This window comes from Enoplosus armatus, chromosome 16 (assembly GCF_043641665.1).
Source record: "Enoplosus armatus isolate fEnoArm2 chromosome 16, fEnoArm2.hap1, whole genome shotgun sequence".
Taxonomy (NCBI): Eukaryota; Metazoa; Chordata; class Actinopteri; order Centrarchiformes; family Enoplosidae; genus Enoplosus; species Enoplosus armatus.
In genome coordinates, this window is record NC_092195.1 from 5,921,225 (window position 1) to 5,946,234 (window position 25,010).

The following is a 25,010-nucleotide window of genomic DNA, read 5'->3' on the forward strand; positions in this document are numbered from 1 at the left end:
ATGTTAACCATCTCAGATTAGCGCGCTAGATGCTAAGACTTGCTAATTAGCAATAAAACCAAAGCACAGCTGAGGCTGACAGGAATGTTTTTAGTTTTGCAGGTATTTGAAAAAACAAAACAAATGTATAAAACAAATTAAAATTCTGACCTGATGGCACTAGAGGAAAACTCAGAGGGTCACCAAAGTTAATCAAATGCATCCTAAAAGGGACACGAATGTAGCTCTCTCCAAAGTTCAACAATCAACCTACCAGCACCTCTAAAGCTCACTAACATGTTGTACATAATGTGTTTAATCTGTAAATGTACAGTAAACACATGTAGACATAAGACACATTAGTGGTTTCAGGGGGAGTTGCTGTAACCATTGAGAAATTTAGGTTTTTTAATATAATTGTTCAATTGAGAAACTATACTATATCTCATAATATGGGCACATAAATCCAAAACTGTGTGCATGGCTACATACCAGAAGAGGTTTCTCTATTTTGGGTGAACTGACCCTTTAAGTTATTTTGCTTTGAGTCACCACCTAAAAGCAGTAAGAGCAATAAGGATAGTGTCCATGTGGAACAGCAGTAGTGATTAGAAACTGGTCAGTAGTGCCATGTTGTTGTCGTACAGTATGAACAGTGTCAGTCAGTGTTTGGGCTCCAGGTGACTGCTCAACAGTCGGTCCTTGGCCCTGCCTGGCTCCTACTTGGCTATCCTAAAGGCCAGCAGCAGTCCAGACTACTCCTGGGGCCCCGGGCCTTTCATGGCCATGCTGGCCCCAACCATGGCTGGGTAACTCCGGTTCCTCCTCATCCCATCGGGCCCAAATGGGGAGCCGGATCTGTGCAGCCCGCCCAGAGGCCCCAAGATGGGGCTAGGACTCACCGCTCTGCCCCCTGGAGCTCCAGCCACGCCCAGCCGCTTCACCTTGTCCAGCAGGTTGAGGTTGTGGACGGTCACGCTAACGTCCGTCTGGCTTTCGCAATCCCTCCCTCTCTGCCTGCCCCTCATCCTCCCCGTCACCTCCTTCAGAATGGACCGGGCCGGTTTGGAGGCCAGGAAGTTGTCGTAGGAGGGGCTCTTGAAGTCGAAGCCTGCAGGGGTTGGCACAGCTGAGGCTCCCTGTCCTGTGGGTGAGTTGGGAGGGGTAGAGGGTCGGGGGCTGGGCGCTCGGTTAGGGGCGATGGAAGTGCTGAACAAGACTCCTCCGTTGCCCTGACCGTGCTCCAGGCCCTGGCTCTGGTGATACATTGCTGCTGAGATCCCTCTCTCCTGGAGAAGGCGTACTAACCCCAGGGAGGTGCTGGTAGTGCGTGTTGCATCTCTGCACAAACAAGGGAAACAAATGAGAGTCAACATCATACGAACTGGTATCTCAAAAAAGTTACGTTGATCCTAGCAGTGCAGTCTGCTTTCTTCTGCCTATCAGTGCTTTTTGTGGAGAACTCCTGAAATAAGTGAAACTTACAGGAAGCAAGTTAACTTACATCTCTTGTTTTAAGGAAGCTACGACAAACTCAGTGCGGTACACAGTGAATGGCTTTCTAAATGTGACTAAGTAACATTCTGCTCAACTCGATGACAACGAAATAACGTTTTGTTTCTGGTGTATTTGGAATCGTGCCTGAGGTTAGTTGAGGATTCAGACGGCCTGAGACTGAGCCTGCGGGGCGTGCAGGGTGTAGCAGCAGGAGTACCCAACAGAGTGCTGGTCATCACACAGGAGGACGACGCTGGCACCGGGTTTAGACTGGAAAGAAAAGGAACAGGACGAAAGAACAAAGAGAATTAGAAACATTGAAAAGATCATCTTTCTTGCTGATTTCAACAACTTAAATTGCACAGGGGAATGCTGTTTCTTCTAACCATAAGCACCTGCATGTATTATTTAGCACCTTCTTACTGTCTAGCAGACAACTGACTGAGTATTGTTGCTTGGACGCGATCCCACCTTAACAACTGCTGTTTGGATCATATCTCTCCTGTGGGATTTAGTCAAATTCAGACTAAGTGCACATTTAGCTCACTGGAGGATTCCCATCAACATCATCATATTAAGCTGCATCAAATGTTTAAACTGCATTTATGTTTAAATGTTAGATTTTAGTGTTATTACAATAGATAAAATGTAATACAATACATTGTAGTTGCTTTTTATAAGCATGCTCCATTCAAGACAAGAGGTAAATGATACATGAACACATGATAGTTCTTATAAAAATGCATTATTTCATTAGGACTTTTGTCATGAGGCATATGCTTGAATATGGCTGCTTTTAGCAGAAAAGCAAAACTTTGCAGGGGTTGATTATGATTGAATTCTGGCAGATCAAAGAGAAACTTTGAGGTACTGAAGGGGAAGGGCCGCTAAAAGCTGGCTCTGATCATACATTTTCAAGCAGCACCAGACTGCTTATGTTGCTTACCTTGGTGTGACCCGCGTCTGCTCATCAGTTGGATGGAGGATCCGACAGGTTGTGAAGGTGTAGGTAGAGCTGGTGTGGGCCATGCATTTCCCTGGGTAGTATGCAGCTGCAAGTCACACAAACACAGACAGTCAGTGAAGAAACAGACAGGTTCGGCAATGTAGGGGTTTACATTATATACGGTGTGTATAAAATGTACAGCAGGTCCTCACCCAGGACGTCAGTGTTGCTGAGATGTGGCGATGGTGATGGAGAGGGTGGAGAAGGGGGAGCGATGCTGGGTGGAGGCTGCCCGAGGTTGGTGTCACCGGTGCTGGAGGTGGAGGGCACGGCTGGTGAGGCAGAGGCCGAGGAGGTGGGCAGATTCTGGAAGTATTGCTCCCCCGGGTCTTCCTCCTCAAAGCCACCCCAGGGATACACCTGTAGACAACGCAGCACAGCACGGGTGAACGGCTACACTGTTTCCAGTAATCTGTTAATATGTTGCGTAATCCAACACATACGGTGAACATGCAGAGATGCATTTGCATGAGCATGACCATATTGTAGACACGAAATCTCACATACCAGCACACACACACACACACACACACACAGACCTGCTCCAGCTCTAGTTCCAGGGGTCTGTAGCCCTTCGGCACGACTCCTGGCCTGGCGTCCAGGATCACACCGAGGTGAGGCTGGGCTAACTGCTGCCAGTGATGCAGAGTGGCAGAGCCTGGTGGACAGAAATGGACAGACACTTTATGCCTTGATACTTAATGTTTAACTGGTTCATTTAATGCTTTTTACACGTAGTTTTCCTGAAAAGACTTGTTAGCATTGCTCACAAACAGCAGAGTGTCCTATGGTTTCAGATGAAAGACTTAATAGGCTTTTTTTATGTTAATCCATCATTTATTCTATACTGTAATAAATGTATAGTAATTGGTTTTGTGATATTGACGCAGGGACAAATTAAGAACTATTCTACTGTAATAAAGTAGATTTCACATATACAACTCATATCACAAGCAGTACTAGCACTTGGGCTAATACAAGACTGCAGATTATGTGACAAAAGCAACCAAAAGTAACCAATACAAGTACGCATTGAATAAAAACTACTTTTCTAATAAGTGTGTCTAACAAGCATGACCGTGAAAAAACAAGTGAAGAGAAATATGGAGGTATAAGCTTCAGTGATGACAAACAAAGACGGCATCAAAGAAATACTCAGAAGTGATGAAGAGCGGAGAACATGAAAATGAAATGGAGAAACAGTTACAATGAGAAAAGTTTTTTTTTTTATTAGTCAGCCACACAAATTTGAAACAGAGACAGCAAGCAGTGAAAGAATGGACACACAAAAATCATAAAAAAAAAACAGAGGAGGCCATAAATAAATAAATGAATAAAGAAATAATAAAGAAACACATAAAGACAGAATGATACATATATACGAAATGAGAAGGTGTAAATACAAACAAACAATCATATGTAACCAGAAGCAAAGGCAGGGTTTCTATATATCATGGAGATGTTTGCTAGGTTAAAAGAAGACAGCAGGCTTTTAAATGAAGCATGAATTATTACCAGCAGAGGGCAGCACAGGACGACAGCAGCCAAAATCAACACTGAATCACAAGGGGCATAATAAAACGCTGCTGTGACTATCTCAGGGTTCAAACTTATATTACACTTCTGACCACACCCCAATCAGTGATGTCACATCAGGTGCTCTCCATCAGCTGTTACAGTAAAAACACCAGCTGTGACATCATTAAATCTCCGGCCTATGAGGTTAAGTGTGTACTTACACTTACTGGATAGCTATCACATCACACCCCCCCCCCCTTTCTTCCTCCGTTTTATCAGGAGTGTGTATCCGTCTACAGCCATCCTCTCGGCTGCGTGTCGCTGTAATAGCTGTGTGGAGATGCAAAACTGCCTGACTTGTGATGGTGCATCAGAGACCAGAAAGAGTTGAAGAGCATTAGTGACAGAGGCCTCTCTTTCCTCTCTTTTCCTGCCTTCATCTTCCTGCTCCCAGCTCGGTCTCTGGCCCACCTCCTTCCTCTCTCCCTCTCTATCCCAGCTCCGGTCTTCCTCGCCCATCCCCAAACTCTTTCCCTCTCCCCCTCGAGTGGCCGCCCATGCTGGCTCTCCCCCTCCGTCCCCCAGCCCCGCTTGCCCCTTTTCTTTGTTCCGACCCCTCGGTGTCGGTCGCATTCCTGCTCCCTTGCTCCCTCACCTTCAAGTGGTTTGACGATCTGGAGTTTGTCAGGGAGGTAGGGCCCTCGTGAGGCCCAAATGTGGAGGTTCCCTAGGGACATGATGCTTTCTGAGGGAGTCATCACACTCTCCTGGCCCAGGGCATCATGTAGACCTCCATGTCCTCCCCGTCTCCGATCCCTCTCCTCTTCAAAGAAGCGCCTCTCGCTCAGGTTGTTTTGTCGGCGCAGAGACAGGCGCCGCAGGGCGAGCCTCAGGTCCTCAGCTCCGCTGGCCTTCTTCTCTCGGCCCTCCGTGCTGAGATGAAACAAACACCAAGGGATAAGAATGTTTTTCAATTAATGAATCGTGTAAATTTGTTGAAACACGTTATATAAACTGTACTACTAACATTTGACTAATCGTCAAGGCTCAACTCAAGAACCTGTCAGTTTAAAAAGGTTCCTCTTCACTCTTTGATTCATGCAGACGTCTATATACTGCCCTCAGTCTCCACTTCCTCTCTAGTTGATTCACTAAATAAGCCTACTCCTCCTCACCTGTCCTGATTGGATGTTGTCTCCATCAGGATGCTCTGCGCTCGGTTGTCAAGGGCAATACTGTCCCCGCTGAGGTCACCTCCATACATGCTGGAGTGAGGCGTGGAGAGGCCGCTGGACTGGGGCGATGTGCGAGCTGACAGAGACTGGTTGGAGCCCGGGATGTTGGCGTTGGTTGGGGTCAGAGAACGCTGACGGACTGTCTGGTTGATGTTCTTAACCGTCTCAAACACACGCTTCCGATGGCTTCTGCACACAACCAAACACAAGAGTGTTAGCCCATACTGTCTGCAGTTAGTGTTGTATTTCTAAGCAAGATTCTTCTGATTCAAACGCAGATTAAAAGCATCCATGCTATTCTGAAGCTCTCTGGATAAGATTATACATTAGCTACCCTGGTGGCCCTTATGATCACAAGTGGCATGACCACAGATTAATGAAAAAAATAAGTTATTCACATTTTCCATTTTTCAATTCATTCTTTGCCACTGATGTTAGCTGTTTTCAGAGCAGCTGTTCTGCTGCACATGTAGCTACATATTTCTCTACTTTTGCATTTACTGATTTTAACTTTTGCTTGATGTCAAATGTTTAAGCTCTTGACACTAAAACCAAGTACAAGCGGTGTAAAATGTAAACAGGATAAGAGGCTACAGCCATGCTGGCAGCTCTGTGAGGCTGGAATTAGTCACCGTGCTGATTTGAACTAAATGCTAACACTCTCACAATGATGTTCAGCAGCAGGTATAATGTGTACAATCTTAGTTCAGTGTGTTAGCTTGCAAATGTTTGCTAAACATGCTATTAAAGTACATCTGAGGCTGATAGGACAGTCATTAGCTTTGCATGTATTTAAAACAAATTAAACATATTGAGATGGAGACTGAATCTTTCAAAAAACTAAATGTGAGATGGTCTGGTTGTGCGCAATATATAGTTTGCAAATTAAATTAGATACAGTAGTTTGACTGTCAGCCCATACATACTTCTGTTCCTCACACTCGGGGTCATCCAGACTCAACTCCTTCCTCATTGTTCCCTCAATCTCAGCTGCCAGAGAATCCTGCAACACAAACACTTGTGAAGGAACGGACGATGAGCATGTACACACACACACACACACACACACACACTCCCTCACCATCGGGTACAGTCCCAGGGGATGGAAGCGTCGAGGGGTTCCTGCAGGGTAGTTCCTGTTCCTCAGGTTCTTCAGCTCCTCCTGGGCTTCATGCAGCATCTCTATACACTCTAAGTACTTCTCCTCCAGCTCCTGGAGCTGTTCATTGGAGACATCAAAATTAACTTTTGGAATTAAAGTCTGGCATCAGCTTGGCAAGCAAAGGAATGCGGTCAAGACAGGGCAGTGATGTGAAAGTTACCTCTGCTGTAAGCTGCCTTTGGGCATCTTTAGCTGCCACCAGGTGTTGAGAAAGCTCCTCATTCTCCACCGCAAACTAGACAACCACACGCAGGTTTGAATCAGCAAAATGAACAGTCCCCTTTGAGTTAAAATGGGTTCATGTGTCTGTCTGTCTGTGTGTACTCACAGATTTGGCTTTCTTTTGCAGATCTACTATCTGAGAGAGGAGGTGTGTGATCTCTTCTTGCTGTCTGGAAGCGTCTTCGGTCTTACGAGCCAATTCCTCCGCTATGGCAGAGATTTGAAGGCTGGATAACCCTGATAGGACAGAAAGGAAAAGTTTAGTTAGTTCAACCTGAGGGAGGGGAAGGCGTGTCCAAAGCATCGGGTACACCGTGAAGTAGAGGACACAGTAGGAAACAAGAGAATGTTAAAACTCTATTTCAGGCAAAATGAAGTGTAGACATGCACAGAAATATGGGAAAAGAGTATAGAAGACAAGGATAAGACTTACTGAGCTCTTTCACACAGTCATTGACAAGCTGCTGCTCCTTTTCCTCATACGTTTCAGTCTCTGACTTCAGATGGTTAGCCTGCATGTAGACATCCATGATTAAACCATATATTCCCCCGCAATTTCAGCTTCTTACGTCGCTCATGTGCGTTGTGTGTTGCTGTTATTGTGTGTGGAGATACCTCCGAGCGGAGCGACAGGTTCTCTTCTTCCAGATCTTTGAGTTTCCTCTGGAGCGTGTCGCTCACGAAGCCTCCTGAAGCTGTGTCCACTTTACTTTTCTTACCCCTTTGGACAGATAAACACAGAGTGAGCCTGAAACTCCCAACTCTCAACCAGAAGGTCAAGTCTCACTTCTGTTTTTTCAGTGCACTAGTTTATAGGAAACGATGTTAAACTAGTATGCTATGTGTTACTTGCTTTTGTGATTTGGCATTAAATCAACTTTTTATTGATGGAAAGGGAGATATTGATTAACTACGACAGGATGCTAACGTTGGGGAACTGCTGGGCTCATCCTCGCTCTCCTCAGCTGCGTTGGTGTAAAACTGCAGCAGCTCGTCCTTCAGGTTCAGCTCATGGTGCAGCTGGGCCACCTGAAAGAGGACCGATAATGAATGTGAATGTGTATGTTTCTATATGTACATATACTGTATGTATGCATGTATGTGGACATGCTGCAAAAACATCCATGTCATGTATCTCATTCTATTGTACAGTCTGGTTTCTCTTCAAGCAAATAAAAGCGACAGTTGCGTGAGATCACTTTTTCCAAAAGTGCCAAACATGACATATAAAAGTTTATTCATGATCGCGGAAAAAACGTAACTCAAGGTCCACTTGCTATCTTTTTACTGACTTACTAGCACAGTTTTCAATCATATCACATGGTTTTCATCAGTGGGTGGAGTTTGTTCAACTGTTGTGGAGATGTTATGAATGTTGTTGAGCAAACTCCATCCACTGAAGAAGAGGAGACGACGCTGAGATAGAATTGAAAGCTACAAAAAAAAAAAGCTAGTAAGTGGACCTTGTAAAATAACTCATCTAAATAATCAGAATGGATCATTTTATGAAATAATGCCTGTGTCTATGTGTGTGTGTGAGCAGACCTCTTCTGTGATTTGTGCCACTCGTTCCTCCAGATAGTCATTCTGTTGAGTCAGACTTCTGTTCTTCCTAAGAAGTGATTGGCCGATTTTTGCGGCCAACTCCAGATCTCTCTCTTTCTATTGGTTGGGATGCAGGAAGAGAAGATAAGACATGATAAGTATAGCATCGGTACCCCAAAAATCCCACAATACAACATTGGTAAACTACATTTGTTCTTGTCGGTGTCCTGTGGGGGTGGAGGTTCAGCCACTGTTGGTAAATTTAGAAACAGCATTCACTCACTGCTTTCTGTATTTTGCTGTTTGATCACTTTCTGTCTATTCATACCATAGACATATTTCATTTATAGGGTTAGGCCAAATAGGGCAAATCTACAGCGCAGCCTCCTCTCTGCTGCAGCCTCACTTCGTGATTTCGACTAATTAAAAATCCCTCCTAGTACGGCTTTGAATTACACAGAGCAGACGAAAATAGACCCGTCTCACCTCCTCCAACAAACGTGTGACAGCATCGATGTCATTGTAGGTCTTCGTCATCTGGCCCACTCTGTCTGCACATAGCACTGTGGAAGCATAAAACACAGAGTGAGAGGATGCCAGCAAGCATGTGCAGAGCAACACTCACTTTGAGAAAAACGCTGAGTCAGACCCCGCTTACGGGATGAAAGCAGTGGGACCTGTTCTGTTGCAAAGGACCTCTCATCTTTTCATCACTTCTGGTGCGATGCATGAACAATGGCGCGCACTCACAGCCACGTTATGTAACACAGAAAGTTTCAAAGGGCATCCTCTCAGAAGTGGTGGGCAGGTCATGTTTAGGATTTAACAGGCCCATCACCATTGATACAATGTTAGTGAATGAAAGAGTAGGGCAGAGGAATTGTTTTCCATGGCGCACAGCGGTGGGCTCTGTTGCCCTGAGGTGAACGCTCTTATTGACTTCAGAGCTCTAATCAATAACATGCTGTACAAAGTTATTGAGTATGTGATGTTAAATCTCTGTAATCCCGCTGGTACTGCAGCCAGCACATAATAATTTCATTGTTGTTCCATTAAAGCACCTTTGGGTTTCTCCTTTGAAAGATATATAAAGGCAACAGTGTTCAAACTACCTGGCTCACACAGGCACATAAATGGACTGTGGGAGTTTGTGTGTGTGTGCGTGTGCGCTTGAGGGCTGATACGTCAAAACAGAGCAAATTCAAAGTCCACAAGCTTCAGGAAATTCCTCTTAACGAGAAGAACAAAGCCGGAGACAAGCGCTAGTGTAAGACCATGAAACACACGAAACGGTTTCAACATGCTGTTTTTGCTACTAAAATTCTGAAATAATGACAATATAACTTTGTAATCTGTTGCAGTCATTAAACAAACTGTAACAGGCAACAAAAAAACATCTTGCACTTCAGTCTACTGCACGAAAATCCAATCAAAGTACTGGAAAGAAATAAATGCCACGATTAAACTGATCACGCTTTAATTCACTTGTTCCTTCCTGTATTTCAGACATGTACTTTACCTTCCTTGTCCTCCTTATAGTACCAGTCATCCAGCTCGCATTCATCCCTCGCTAATCTCTCCATCCTGCTCTTGCTGTCCATCTCTTCCCTGGGCTCCACAATGAGCGACAAACCGGTCCAATCGCCGATCCATTCACTTTCCCTCTCTCACTCCCGCTGCTCAGCTACTGTATGACAGGCCCAGAGACCGAATTACCCTCCGCCCACGTGAGTGAGTGCGAGGGAGGCGGAGAGATGAGAGAGAGTGCTCATCCACTGCTGAGTTGGAGGTGAAGCGGAAGTAGAAGTTGACTTAGAGGACGCAGGATGGAAGAAAGAGCCAATCAGAGAAGACTGGCCGCAGCGTGGACTCTCCCACACCGCTCTCCTTTCATCCCCTCGCTTCCTCTCTCTGCTGCTCTGTGCGAGGCCGCTGAATATCTATCTGCCTCCAGAAACTGTTGCCATGGCGACCCTCATCCACAAACAACAAACCCCTAACACACACGCAGAGACATACACACTAACTCTTTACCTTTGATCATGCTGCAAACAGAGGCCCACACGCAGGTTGTGCCCTGTCCTCGTGACTTTTGTTTGGCTCAATAATGGAACACAACAGATTGGGAACCAATAATCTCCACTTCCTTCTCTCTACTTGTCCTCACAATTAAAAACTGCTATCAACAAAACATTCAGACAAAGGCAAACAAAAGCTTCATTTACCAACTCAACTGAAAGACCTACCAAGGGCTCATAATAATATTCGACCTTAATAATAAAGTGGACATGCTCAAAAACAAGGTTAATGGGGTGCAGGAGATAAATCTATGCATACAAACTAAAGAAACAGCATGCCAGCAATACTAAAAAATAAAATACGAAACAAATGAAAACCGTTCATTTTAAGTTAGAGATACATTGAACTTACTGCAGGAGACTCTCAGTATAAATGAAACAACACAAAGAAAATCTCCTTAACGCTCTGAACCTACCTAATGTTACCATTATGTCACTGTAGACAAAGTAAATTCATCAATATGTGGATTAAAACCACAGTAAAGTCTGGAGCTAATGGTTCAAAACATTCAGAGAGCGCATACAGTTATGTGTGGGCACCACCTTGTGGAGTTAGGCTACAGTCTCAGTTATATTAGAACAGGGAAAGGACAAACTAGACTGTAGATAATGGTGGGAAATCTCACTAGACTAGAAAATAGACACACAACAGAAAAAGACACTACATTTGCAAATGGCTTCTGGTGTAGAGTCTTTAACCTCAGCTTTCATCATAATGTTCATAAGAGAAAGCCTCGGCAGACTGCTGTCCTCTCTCCTCAAGCCTCTCCTCTCTATTCACAGAGCCTCTGAGACGGTGCATTTGGAGAGTGGTGATATGGCAGAGGGAGAGCCAAACTGACCTTCATTACCAGACGATGCATTGATCTTCCCAGGCCAACTAGCAAAATCATCATCTGTTTTAATGTCGACAGTGGAGAAAAACGGTCCATTCGATGGTGACTTTTTATTATGACCTGTCTGAGAATACACTAAACTGCTAGTTATGGAATTAAACACAATAATTGCTCCTTGTTATGCGCTGTACATGACAGAAAATACAAGAATTAAATACAAAAAAGAAAGCCTATGAGACCACTTTTATGCAACTAAAAAGTGTCTCTGAGTAAGTGTGTAGTTTGAGGCTAAGTGGAAAAAAATAAGAGACGGAAACTGGAGAGGAACCCCTATAGAAGCCATGATGACAAGAAATATGTAGTATAGCATTACTACATATTACAAAAGAAAGAAAATGTATTAATATTATAGTAATAGTACTTTTTCCCTAATGTACTGAATAGAGAATATACCCTTACTTACTGGTTTTAACACATAGTAGATTATCTTTCCAAGAACCATTTGAAGGATTAAATGTACCCAGGTGGGTAAATCCATCACTTTTAAAGCCATGCATTTCCACACCAGTCTAAGAGATTAAATCCCACCAGTTTAATCTCCGCCAGTGTCCTTCTTCATCTATTTCTTTGCAACGTTTCCACTGTCTGAATTTGAAACAAGAGAACTAAAAGGTCCCTGGCCGCCTCACCCAGATCTGCTCCCCACAGCTCAGGAAACAGATATATACGGTCCAGAATCACGTCAGTGCTGTTGACCGGGCTCTAGCCAGACTTACGGAAGTATTTGAGGGTCTCTTCGATCTGCTCGGAGGTCAGGTCGAACCTGGTCTCCGGTGCGACGAGGGGGGTGTGCAGCCAGTCATCGTGGTCGTAGCCGTAGACGGTGTCCGCCCGCAACCGGTACACAGGCAGCTGCTCCTCTAGTAGACTGATGATCTCAAACTCTGGCAGGTCAGTGCTGTTGCACACATCTGAGAGGACAGAGAGGGAGGAAAGTGAATACACTGCTGCCTGCTGGTGGACTGCAGGCCTTTCATTGTAAGTCACTGGTTACTTTGCATGTTACGTTTGTACTGTACATGCAAAAGCTACGATCACCTTATACTTTGAATCCCCAGCCGTATATAAAGTAGTTCGCTCCACCTTGACCAGCTACAACATTAAAATGCTACTTACTCATCAATGATTCAGTATTAAAAATACAACAATATGTAATAATATTAACCTCACAAGGGGGCATGTTTCTGTACTTTTGATGCCTGAATTACATTCTTTCGCTAATACTTGGTACGTGGTATTGCTACTTTTATTATTATTATTTTCAGTAAGGGATCTGAGTACATGGCTACGTGGACGTGGTGGTCTTTGTGAAAGCTAATGTTTGGTTAAACAATAACCATTAAAACTGTTTATTATCTTTTCTTGATTAGCGTTTATAAAATGACAGGATGTTAGGTCTTTGAAGCAGCATCACTTTACAACATGGATCGCTTGAGAGAACAAAAAACTAGACCCATTCTACATTATAGATTCTGAAGAAGTCCTGCATGTGTCTCTTGCTAGAAGGAACAGTGGGTTACACATTGCTGTTGTCAAACTATGCAGTTATTTTGGGAGATTTGGACGTTTTGAAGATGCCACTATGATTAGGTTAACTCTTGACAACCCACTGAAACTGAAATCAAGGCTGTGTTTTCTTCATTTCTAAGAAGTTTACCCTAACAAACACTGAAAGCTGCTGCTGATGGTGCTGCTGGCAGTATCCCCAGTAAATAGGCCAGGGTTCATTCATACATGTGACATAAACAATGTTATTTGAATGCTGTCTGAGGGCGTGGCTTCGTCTACATCAGCATGTCGCGTCACAGATGCGGGATCTGGATTTTGATAAATCGCGTCCTTACAGTAACAGAATAAGTGTCAGGACATGATCAGCTGACCTTATGATGCATGACATCGCCATTTATATCGCTCTATGTATGAAAGCAGTGAAAGCAGCCCCGGCACAGAGCCCCACACACACACACACACACACACACACACACACACACACGTACCTGTGATGGTCTCGGCATCCCTGCAGTCAGGTGCCGCCAGGTGTGTGTCAAGCTGGCTGGACTCGCCCTCGCCCACATACTGCTCCTCGTGGGTGTGCCGCTGGTCGGGCTCGGGGTCCGGGTCCGGGTCCGGGTCCAGGTCTGGGGCCGGGGACAGGGAGGGGGCCGGGGAAGCCAGCTTGGCTCACCTCTCACTGACGGAAAGAAACCGGGGCCATGGGCCTCTGGAGCTGGAGCTCCACTGGGTTAGCACTGGGTCCACCTGACGGACAGGAGACAGCAACCTGGAGAGGGGTGAGGAGGGAAGAAGATGTGTTGGTTTAACCTCCTAAGACCTGGCATCCACATGCGTGGACATCACAAAATGCATACCAAACAAGAGCTTGGGTCTTAGGAGGTTTAAGTTCACACTAATCAATGCGTCTCTCTTTCCCTACAGAGTCTTTAACTTCAAGTGCTGCTGCTGAGTCTGCACTGTGCTGCCTGCCAGCAAGCTGCACAACTCACAGCCTGTCCACTGCAGACACCACTTCTGTCTGTCGGGAAGTGAATAAGAGGGCAGACTCTTGCATGATAAGATGAGAGTGTATTACTTAATTGATCCATGTTCGGGAAATTCTTTTTATTTGTTCTCCCCACTAGCCAACATTGCAACCCTCTCTCTTGACCTCCCAGTCACCCTTCCTTCCTCACAGCACATACTAGTGAAGTGGCCTTGTAAGACCAGAGTCTGATCCTGGGTCCCCCATCTGAAATAAATACAGCAGTGTTCATGCATAGCGACCTTGCAGTCTTTATTCTGCAGGGCTCGGCTGTGTCACTGCAGATGCACAGCAGGCTACAGTCAGTGAACACACCACAGATCTGGATCATGAAATTCACCCGTGTGTGTCAGATCAAACAGCGAGCGATGCGGCCAGCGGAGCAGAATATAAATAGAGACAGAGAAGAAGTGTGTGTGTGTGCATATGAGTAAGTGTTTGTGTGTCCTCTGTAGCCAGTTGCATGAATAGGTGTTTGTCTCTGTACTTGCATAAGATAACAGACACCTGGTGATGGATGAGTGCATCCGACATAAAACGTTTCTATAACCAACAAGCACACACATGACCACACCGACAGATAAAGGTGACCGGACGCTTCGGCACAAGCTCTGTTCTCTGTATGGCAGCACTGCAACCTTGGGACGTCTTTCCCGTTGCAGCAGCTTGAATGCTGAATTCACTCTCTTGAACTTGTGTTCAGGGGGAACGTGTATTGGGCCTATAAAACCCTTTCCAATGGGCAGGTTTCTCCAGAATTACATAATCTGTGGATGAAAGATGATTTCAGGTTCAATCTGCTGATTTGGGATTAAAAGTCGTGCATCCTAACACTCCCAAAATCACCTCCCCCAACCAACTCCAACTTGTAAAAACTGAAAAAAGGACCAAAGGGACCAAACTCTTGGCATGTAATAGATAGTAAAACAATATTTCTGTGCTTAACATCTCTTTGATTAGATGTATATCTTATTTTTGTTGAGGATTTAGAGAAGAATTGCTGAATTACAGATGTGAATCTAACACTGAGGAGAGATAAACCTAAAACCAGAGCGGTTGTTCTTAAATAATCTAAAGGAAAAGCAGTAACATTAAAATGATATGTCTTAGAGAGCATTGTTTAAGGCCCAACAGCTCACTGGATGTCCTACAGTCAAAAATATTACAACTGTCACGCACTGAAAGCTGCTGCTGATGGTGCTGCTGGCAGTATCCCCAGTAAACAGGCCAGGGTTCATTCATGCATGTGACATAAACAATGTTATTTGAATGCTGTCTGAGGGCGTGGCTTCGTCTACATCAGCAGGTCACGTCACAGATGCGGGATCTGGATTTTGATAAATCGCGTCCTTACAGTAACAGAATAAGTGTCAGGACATGATCAGCTGACCTTATGATGCATGACATCGCCATTTATATCGCTCTGTGTATGAAAGCAGTGAAAGCAGCCCCGGCACAGAGCCCCACTCACACTCAGCAGTGACTGATCCAAAGTGTCTTGAATGTCAAAAATCTGGGTCTGGTGCAGTTAATCCTGAAGGGAGGAAACCGGCAGATATTGATGAGTGTCACTCGGATGGTGGACACGGTCTCTGTCAAACAGTGTGTGAGCAGGCCGGGCGTGTCGCTGTGGTGGCTCTCTGGTCTGGACTCTCTCCGCCGCGCTGACAGCTCTGGATGATCAAGGTCACCTTAGGTTGGTTTCCACAGTCGCTCTTGACCCGGTCCAGTCCTCCTTCCCTTCAGCCATCTCCCTCTGTCTCTCTTGCCTGTCTCTCACTCTCCCTGCAGCGTCCCTCACTGATCTGAAGACACCCAGCAGGAGGGTGAGAAGACTTCCGGCCGCCGCCTTCAGAATAAAATCCTTATTACCGAACAGAGTTGAACCCAAAAACTAATGTGAGAATTTATCTTGAGAGATCCGTACAAAATGAAAAAATATAGTATATTATGTTTTCCCTCAATGTCTTATAGCATGTATTCATAGCCATAAAGGCTGATGTGAAAATACTTTTATGGAGCATTGCACTAGTGTCATATTAGGCAACCAAAACCTATGAAAAAGGAGCTCCAATGTCAACACAGGATAACATATGATAACATGCAAAAATCGATGCATATTTTTACCTGATGGTTGTAATGTGTATTATGTGTAGGTCTCCTGATATCTATATCTATACATCTTTTTATTTTTTATTTTTACATTCTTTTATTTGGGGAATCTAGAATAGACTTTTTGTGCTTTTATTTTGAAAGACACGCTTCCCCCACCGTAACAGCATCCTGGTGAACTCTATCTGACTTGACTTCCTCTCTGCCGCTATCCAGACACCCAAACCAGGACCCAACCCGTTCTGGACCGAGCATCAGTGACGTCACGCGCACCCACAACAGGAAGGGGACAGGCTACGAGGCTACCGTTAATAACAGACAGAAAGATGGAAACTTACTGCAGTAACTCATCCAATAATAAATTGCATCTCTTTGCATATTTGAACCTTTCATTAATCGAGTTTAATTCAACAACATACAGATATCATTCCTCAGCTAGATAAGGTGCATCATTATGCATAAAAATATAATATAATAGAAATATAATAATTGGTCTGTTTTCAATTGATGAAACAGAAATTAAACTTATTCCCATGAATCTGCAGTGATTGCCTCCCACTTGACCTGCTAGACCTGGGGAGGGAGGAGCCATTGTTCTCCAGAGAATAACTAGACACGGCTGAGTCAGCCATTCCTCACCCCAGGCCAAACTCTTTATAATATGATAATAATCTAACTCTGTAGCCACGGTTCTGCAGAGTGAGTTGAATGCTACCCAGTTTACTCATTTGTGATCTATGCTTGATGTTTGCTGTGGTTTTACTGGATCAAAACAAAATCAGACCTGTGCTCCAGTGTCTCCCAACACACAACTCTAGACATTATGGTGAGGGCTGTCAGGTGACTAGCATTAGGTTGTTTTTATTGTATGGCCTGTATGCAGTGTATTCCATCACTGCACATCGATGTTATATTCACTCAGCCATCACCTACAGCGGTTACTAAAGAAACAAGCAGTTCTCACGTTACCATCATTTCCTATTTTGTGAACTTTACAAGTCGCTTGTACAAAGTTACCCCAACTCACCCCAACTGTGCATCTTACATTTAATTTATTACCATTTGGTTGTGGTCTGTTCAAGTCAAATCTTTATATTTAGCCCCAAAGTCTAAAATTTGTAAATGAATTTACAATCTGTGCAATATATTAAAGAAAGTTAACAATAGATGTTAGAATTTTGAGGTACTTGTACTTTACTTGGGTATTTCCATTTTATGCTATTTTATACTTCTACTCCACAATATTTTGGAGGCAATTTATTGTACTTTTTACTCCACTACCTTTATTTGATAACTTTAGTTACTTTGCAGATTCAGATTGTTAATACAAATATTAGTGATGATTACACATTAATGCATCACTGATAATAATAATCCAATGATTAAATTCGTTTTTTTTCTGAAACGAACCATTTTACATAATGACTACTTTTAATTTTGGTGCTTTATATTTTGATTTCAACACACGTATACTTTTACTTAAGTAAGATTTTAAATGCAGGACTTTTACAGTATTTTCACACAGTGGGCCTGAGCCGGTAACAAGTAGTGTCAGCCTGCAGAGTACGACAAAATACACCTGAAGGCAGCAGAAGCAGTGAGATCAATGCAGCGCCTTTTGACCTTAGAGACTGTTCATATCATAGTTTGACTGGGGACCTGTAATATCAATGTCATTATGTTTCACTGATAATTCACTGGCAGTCAGTGATGGCAGACTGAGAGGAGCTGCCATGAAATCTTCCGACAGCAGATGGCAGCAGAGGGCCTCTAAGGCACGGTGGTTGTTCCACATTTATGCCATGTGATGTTTGTGTTGTCTATAGCACACAAAAAAACAATGGATCACTGTGCCTCAACATGTGCAGCTGACGCTCAAATGATTTCCACGAAGAACAGGCGCTATAATGAATGCATTCGCCTATAAGATCACCCGTGAGTCTTGGTGAGTCTTGCATTGGGGCGTCTTTTATAGGATTTTGTAATGAGGCTGTGGCCCTGCCCTATAAGTAACGGATACATCAGACGATACGCGCTCCCAGCTGCCATTAATGTGTGTGTGTGTGTGTGTGTGTGTTTCTCCAGAGTCTGCAGAAAACAGCAGGAGCGTCAAAAGAGGACGAGCAGCTTTCCACATTCTAATCCAGTAAACACTGGATTCAACGATTTGCATTTAGTTTTTCGCGCATCGAACTGATGCAGCTACTTGTCTGGCTTCCTCATGATGTTGGGAAAGCTTTGGGCACCTGTCTGATTTCGGAGCATTTCATCGACCTGTGTGAACCCTCACTAGCAGAGAACAGATGCTGCTGCTTGCAGCGGGAAGATGATATCAGTCCGTGTTTTCCTCAGGTCGTTTCAGGACTGCTGAAGATGGGTCAGACTGCAGCTGGACTGACTACGGCAGCACATTATTGATTTATCTTGTTTGCCTCCTGAACAACACACCACAGCTCCCCACCGCCTGAGATTTCTTGTCTGGAGTGTGTTTACAGTCATCCCTCCGACTCCTGCCCACTGGCTCATCCGCTGGCATAGAGCCAGTCTCCAAATTGGCTCAAATTCCCCCAAAATGAATTTCGACCAGATCCTCTCTGCCGTCGGAGGCTTCGGCAAATATCAGAAGATTTTGTACATATGGATTTGTTTGCCACAGGTCCTCCTCGCCTTCCACATGATGGTGAGCATCTTCACCGGAGCCACGCCGCCCCATCACTGCAGGGACAGCTCGAGCTCGGCAGCCGGGAATCAGTCCTCCTTCCCCGATTCTTCCTGCTTCTCCTCCGATGCCCTGCTGCAGGGAAACCGGACTGAGCGCGTCCCATGTGGCCACGGATGGGTGTACAGCAAGGAGACCTTCCAGAGCACGACAGTCACAGAGGTACAGTAGGATGCTGGTGTGCACATATGATCTGTGTAATCACACATGAAAAGTATGCAACTTTAATAACTCCCAGATTCATGCTCCTGCATGGAAACTGGTGGAATCAGTTTTCTTAAAATTTCTTAAAAAGCAAAAATAAAGTGTAATAATAAATGATGGAACATAACGGCACCCAAAATATCATGTATCATCACATCATGTATTAAGGACCACCTTTACTAGTAAACATCATCAAACACTACACAAGGTCCCTGTACCATACATGGCTGAATTAACCTGCTAGGGGGCCATGGGGCAAAAATTAGCTGCATGCCTCATTAGGACCAGGACCCACCTTAAGGCCCTTATCATGTCTGTTAATATTGCGCTCTAGTGGTGCATATTCTAATTTTCCCAATGATAGTTACACTTAATCATATTAACATGAACCTATTGCGACACAGTGAACATGCGGCTTCTGCAGTGGGGGTCCCTTAGGCCTGCTGGTATTCAGCTGCCTTGGTACCATAACGTCAATGTGGACTCACTTTTGAGTAGCACAGACACACAAGCTTGCTCGAACACTTGCACAGGCACCAGTATATAAATGAGAACTAATAGGTTTGCTCTACTAACACCTGCTCCCTCCCTTCTGTTGGGGTTTTTCCTTTTACCAGTGGGACCTGGTGTGCGACAAAGCTGGACTGAACAGTCTTGGTTCGTCCGTCTACATGTTTGGCTTGTTGGTGGGATCCGTGGTGTTTGGAGCCATGGCCGACAGGTAGGCTTTGCTGCTCCTTCTCTTACCCTGGAGCCCTGTCACCTCTGACTTTGTACAGATATAACACACAGCCAGATCCTCAGCATCAAAGCAAGGCAGCAGAGACAGACACCCTTGGAGTCTTTGGCACATGGTATCCATGTGTAGGTAGGGCAGTTGACTCATCATGCTGATTGAGTTGACGGGCTAAAGTTACACGCTAGGATTTCACTGATACTTTTTTTTTTGATTGGACTGAACTGATGTTTGTGCCTTAAACATCTTATGTAAAATGGTACTGAATTTCCCGAGGGTGTGTTGGCAAGGTGTGCCTGGTCTCACCCTGTCACAGTGGTTCACTTATGCACTCATTTATGCATGCGCTTAGAGAGCAAACTCATGTCCACTCCTTCTCTCTCTCTGTGTGCAAGGTACGGCCGACGTTTCATCCTGCTGCTGTCCATCGCTCTTCAGACGGTGTTTGGAGTCGCTGTGGCGTTTGCACCAAACTTCCACGTCTACGTGATTCTTCGCTTTGTAGTTGGCACCACGATATCTGGAGTCATCATCAATGCCTTTGTACTTGGTACTAACAAAACACATATTTGCACCCAAACACAAACATGGCGAGACATGAGGTCATTGCGGGAACAATAGCAGTAGTAGTAGTGGTTAAGTGCATTGATCATCAACTATTGAATGGCCGTGAAATTTGGTACAGACATTTATGTTCCCCTCAGGATGAATTGTAATAACTTTTGTGATACTTTAATGTTTCATTGAGTGCCATCATCTGTTAAAAAATTTGCTTCTCCAATATTTTGATTTATGACCAAATACCTGAAAGTGAATGACATTCCCATCAGCGTCAGCTGTACATTGCATGTAGTGCTAATTATTACATCTTAGCATGCTAACACACTAAACTAGGTAAACTTTATACCTGCTAAATATCAGCATGTTAGCGTTGTGATTGTGAGCATGTTCAATCATTCAATTCAGTTCAGTTTTATTTGTATAGCGCCGAATCATAACAGAAGTTATCTCACGCACTTGTCATGTAGAGCAGGTCTCGACTGTACTGTCTTTATAATGTTATAAATATTAGCGGCTGACATAGCTGTGCCTAAGTACAGACTCTTATGTCCTATCTTATGGGACTGCGAGGATATACTAGTGTCAATGAAAATACACGATAAGCACACTATATTTGCAGGAAGTTTGGATTCCTCACATATGGATTATGGAAACTCGAAAACAAACAGATGTCACTAGCAGGCACAATTGTTCAGTATCAGTCAAAGAAAGCAGTGGATAGTCATCTTATTTATCATACCTGCAGATATTGTACTATTTATATTATAAGTGTAATAATGTCTCATGCTTTCTTGTGCTATTTTTGCCCAATCCCAGAACACAAACTCTTGCCCCCCTCTCCGCTACCTTCAAGCTCCAAACCACCACCTCAGTTTAACCCTCTCCCCATGACTCCTCCTCTCCTCTCCCCTCCTTTCCTCTCTTCTCACCTCCCTCCAAACCCTGCACTGTTTTTTTCAAAGGCACTGAGTGGACGTGCACCAAGAGGCGCATGCTGGCTGGTATCATCACTGACTACGCATTTGGTCTGGGCTACACGCTGCTAGCAGGCGTGGCGTACTTGATCCGAGACTGGAGAAAGTTGCAACTGGCTATATCAGCCCCGGGCTTCTTGCTCATCTTCTATATATGGTGGGAAATTGATTGGGCATCTGAACATTAGATCCACTGTGTATTCACACATTTCTGGACAAGAGTACATGAATGCCCTCTTTGTCGTCCTCCTCTGCCCTTTTTTCTGTCTCTTGTCTCTTGCCTCTGTCCACTCTCCCTTCTCTTTCTGTCTGCTGTTTGCTCTCTCTGTCTCCTGTCAGGGTGCTTCCTCACTCTGCCAGATGGTTGCTGGCCAACGACAGGAGGGATGAAGCCATCGCACTCCTCCGCAAGGCAGCACTTGTTAACGGCCGGGTGTTACCTCCCGCTGTACAGGTGTGTCTCACGGCGTTTTACCCCTTCACACGAAGAGAAGATTGATGCCACTCTGTACAGCCAGCAGCTGGTTAGCTTAGCTTAGCACAAACACTGGACACAGGAAAACGGCTAGCCTGGCTCTGTCCAAAGGTAACAAAATCAGCCTACCAGCACCTCTAAAACTCACTAATTAACACGTTATATTTGTTTAATCTGTACAAAAACCAAAGTGTACCTTTGAAAAGGGCCAGGATAGCTGTTTCCTCCAATGTCCTGTTATTATGCTAAGCTAAGCTAACTGGCTACTGGCTGTAGCTTCATATTTAACGGACAGATATGAGAGTGGTATCGATCTTTTCATCAAACTCTTTGCAAGTTAGCAAATAAGCGTTGTTCGTCTTTATTCCTATTCCCAATGATTCCTGACATAAATATGTAGTTTCAAGATGGCTCACTAATTTCCTGAAACAGGTGGGTACTGTAGTTTTTAGTAAATGTTGCTCATACAGGAGTAAATAGTGAACTTGTTGGGGGCAATATTCTGCAGCTTTGGATTAATACACGTGATGCGCAAGTGAGTAATTATGGCACCAGGACCGTGTATGTGGGATCAGAATGAACTACAGTGCCCATGTTAATGCTAACGAAGGAACATGTCACCCAGGGCAACAGTGTGGTTCATCGATGTGTTTTTAATAGTTTTGGACAACAACGGAGCTCCGTGGCACAGAGGAATAAGATCTATCAGACTTTAACTACACAAGGCAGGACTTTTGTAGAATATTTTTTGTGTCTTTTCATTGGATTTGTTACAAATTTGAAAAATGCAGACGATCATCAGATTTATCCTTTAAAGGCTTTGTTTTACGTGTGTCCAGGTTGAGAAGATTATGGGTGGAGGGAAGCGAAGTCATTCAGCAGTGGATCTCGTACGAACACCTCAGATGAGGAAGAGGGCTATCATCTTGTTCTACATCTGGTAAATGATGTTTAAGTGTGCATGAACATGTGCTTTTTAGGTTGTTTTTGACATCTGCAACAAATCGAATATTATATTTCTTTTACCATTTTCTCTCTCTCTCTCTCTCTCTCTCTCTCTTTTCTCTTCTGTCTACATCCCCGTTCCTCCTTTGCACCCCAGGTTTGTGAATGTGCTGGTGTATTACGGCCTCTCACTGGGCGTGTCCAGGCTGGGGACAAACCTCTACTTGACCCAGTTTGTGTTCGGGTTGGTTGAGATCCCGGCTCGTTCTCTCGTCCTGCTCGTCCTGCCCTGCAGCCGCAGACTCTCCCAAAGCGGATTTCTGGCTGTTGGAGGGCTCGCCTGTCTGCTCATGCTCGCTGTCCCTGCAGGTCACTGTGCATTTGTTGTTTTCTGACAGGAATGTGAACTTTCTGCAAACCTAACAAACATCAGCTTTTCATTTCATCCTCAAGTAACTGTGATAACTTCCCTCCCTCTGTCTGTAGATTATCCCAATGTCCTGACAGGTCTTGCCATGGCGGGGAAGTTTGGTATAACAGCTTCCTTTGCTGTAATCTATGTATACACGGCTGAGATATTCCCCACTGTGCTTCGGTGAGACATGTCTTTACAGTTTGAATGACTTTTCTCGTGCACACATGATCCCATAGTGATATTTAAAAAATATCTCTGTGAGTAATACCTACAACTCTTTTTTCCTACAGGCAAACAGGAATAGGTGTATCCAATATGTTTGCGAGGACGGGCGGCGTGTTAGCACCCATCATCAACATGCTTCACAACCAGAGCCCCACTACACCTCTGGTCATCTTCGGTACCTGCCCACTGCTGGGTGCTGTCCTGGCCCTGGCTCTGCCCGAAACTGCCGACAGACCTCTTCCCGACACAGTGGAGGACGCAGAGAACTGGGACATGAGGTACGGCAATGTGACCTCTGTTTTCACTGGGGCGGGACTTTGCTTTGTGGAAAGTCTTTTCATTGAGGTTGAAGATTAAAGTACAATCTGTAATTAATTAAATTGTGTTGTCTTTGTCAGAGAGGCTTATTTTGCACCAGTTGTTGAAGTGTTATCACACTTTCGGCATACCCTGAGTCACTTTTTGAGCTCCTTGTCCACTGTGCTGTTAATGTGTCCTTGCTGCTCAGCCTCCATGACCCTGAACAGGATGCAAAGTCTCACTGCCCTGTTTGTTCCCAATGGAACACCCAACCTATGCGAATAGCTCAGTGTGTACTTTGTGTTTTGTCTCATGCAGGTCGCCTCCCAACAAGGAGAACCCTGAAATGTCTGAGGATGTCAGCCAATCAGCCAGCAGCACAGAGGAGCAGGAGCTACGACATCTAGCAAGCCAGGCCTAACTGTGTGTGTGTACAAGGATGCACACGTTCCATCATTCACATATTCTGCAGCCTCAACTTTGTTACAAATTACAGTACTTAACAGAACATCCTCTATGCAATCACCCTCAGGATCTGATGAAGAGCTCTATGCAAGAAAGCCAAACACATTTCACCCACCAAACTAGCATTCAGATGTGCATGCACCCATGCACAAAGCAGGCATTCATATATGCTGCCAAGACAAATCAACAGCCTACTGTTTTACCAGATGCAGGTAAACACCTGTATATATGTCAGGAATAAATGGTCGTCCTTTGCAATCTTGTGCATTTCTCAGATGTTTACACCTTTACTCCAATTTTGAGAAGTGGTTTGATATATTTTACACATGTGGTGAGACAGAAGAAATAGTTCCCCTAAAGACTTTGCAGCATATTTGTATATATCTATAAATCTACAGGCATCAGCTCACAGCTCAGATGTCTAAACCTGTGCTGATTTGAAGAGTCAGATTGGACAAGGAGACTTTAGCAGACTGCCACGTCCTCTCCAATGCAGTACACATAGTCCCGTCGAGCAGCTATTGTCAGGACTTCATATTTTTCAGGACTGAAGGATTTATGACATTTTGTGCATTTAGTTTTATGCACTTATATAATATTTTTGTATAAAGGTGTACCATGTCTGTGGACTGTTCGTGGGATATCTTTGTTGTCTCTTTATGCTGTATTGAACAAGCAACTGCCTCATTTTCTATGTTCTCATGCTCAAGCCAAGAGAAATAAAACTAGTCCAGTGAGATTGCATGCACTAGTCAACTTTATTAAGCCTAATGTAGCCTTTTGTTAGACTAATGTAGTTCATTTGTAGTTTTGTATGGAAACTATGGGATGTGACTGTGATCAGCATGTGAAGAGATGTTATGATTACGATACATGATTTTAGCTGTTTCCAGAGGTTTGTTCTCTTTTTATTATATTGAATTATACTATTATAGATGTAAAATGACTTGCTACAATAACTTGGATCTGTGAAGTACATTTTACAAGTTTTTAAGGGCTGTTATTGTGTATATTAGTTAGTGGTTAAGGATCAGAAGCACAGGTCTTGTAATATGCTATGTTACTTATATGGAATTCGATTCCTATAGCAAAGAAATGTTTGCCTCACATTTCTTTGCTATAGGAATCAAATTCCTTTTGCTTTTGTTTAGGCTTTGAATGCTTAAAATGTATGTGTGGAGGGGATAAGCTGTTATTCCACT

At 44.2% G+C, this 25,010-nt stretch overlaps 2 protein-coding genes across 2 annotated transcripts; one reads left to right on the forward strand and one right to left on the reverse strand.

Moving 5' to 3' along the window:
• Window positions 1-734: 734 nt before the first annotated feature.
• On the reverse strand, window positions 735-9,765 carry LOC139298614 (trafficking kinesin-binding protein 1-like). Its single transcript, XM_070921295.1, has 17 exons — window positions 9,684-9,765; window positions 8,651-8,727; window positions 8,165-8,281; window positions 7,548-7,648; window positions 7,235-7,340; window positions 7,053-7,131; window positions 6,726-6,856; window positions 6,558-6,632; window positions 6,317-6,454; window positions 6,162-6,238; window positions 5,176-5,424; window positions 4,656-4,933; window positions 3,022-3,140; window positions 2,635-2,842; window positions 2,423-2,528; window positions 1,621-1,746; window positions 735-1,320 (listed from the first exon to the last, which is right to left on the reverse strand). Exons 1-17 carry the CDS (start codon window positions 9,763-9,765, stop codon window positions 735-737), a joined length of 2,655 nt encoding a protein of 884 aa, XP_070777396.1.
• Window positions 9,766-18,361: 8,596 nt separating this feature from the next.
• LOC139299112 (solute carrier family 22 member 13) lies at window positions 18,362-23,764 on the forward strand. The gene is made up of 10 exons (XM_070922010.1): window positions 18,362-18,670; window positions 19,330-19,433; window positions 19,844-19,998; window positions 20,972-21,140; window positions 21,323-21,437; window positions 22,298-22,398; window positions 22,561-22,772; window positions 22,890-22,998; window positions 23,109-23,321; window positions 23,662-23,764. Exons 1-10 carry the CDS (start codon window positions 18,362-18,364, stop codon window positions 23,762-23,764), a joined length of 1,590 nt encoding a protein of 529 aa, XP_070778111.1.
• Window positions 23,765-25,010: the final 1,246 nt, after the last annotated feature.

What these genes read in the sequence shown, in the direction of transcription:
- LOC139298614 (XM_070921295.1), bottom strand. Translation starts at nt 9,765, where the DNA reads ATGGACAGCAAGAGCAGGATGGAGAGATTAGCGAGGGATGAATGCGAG. An exon ending in GAGCCCAGCAGTTCCCCAAC is followed by an intron (nt 7,341 to 7,547) that starts GTTAGCATCCTG and finishes ATCTGTCCAAAG; the next exon opens with GGGTAAGAAAAGTAAAGTGG. An exon ending in TGCAAAAGAAAGCCAAATCT is followed by an intron (nt 6,633 to 6,725) that starts GTGAGTACACAC and finishes GTGGTTGTCTAG; the next exon opens with TTTGCGGTGGAGAATGAGGA.
- LOC139299112 (XM_070922010.1), top strand. Translation starts at nt 18,362, where the DNA reads ATGAATTTCGACCAGATCCTCTCTGCCGTCGGAGGCTTCGGCAAATAT. An exon ending in TTTGGAGCCATGGCCGACAG is followed by an intron (nt 19,434 to 19,843) that starts GTAGGCTTTGCT and finishes TCTGTGTGCAAG; the next exon opens with GTACGGCCGACGTTTCATCC. An exon ending in GCAGAGAACTGGGACATGAG is followed by an intron (nt 23,322 to 23,661) that starts GTACGGCAATGT and finishes TGTCTCATGCAG; the next exon opens with GTCGCCTCCCAACAAGGAGA.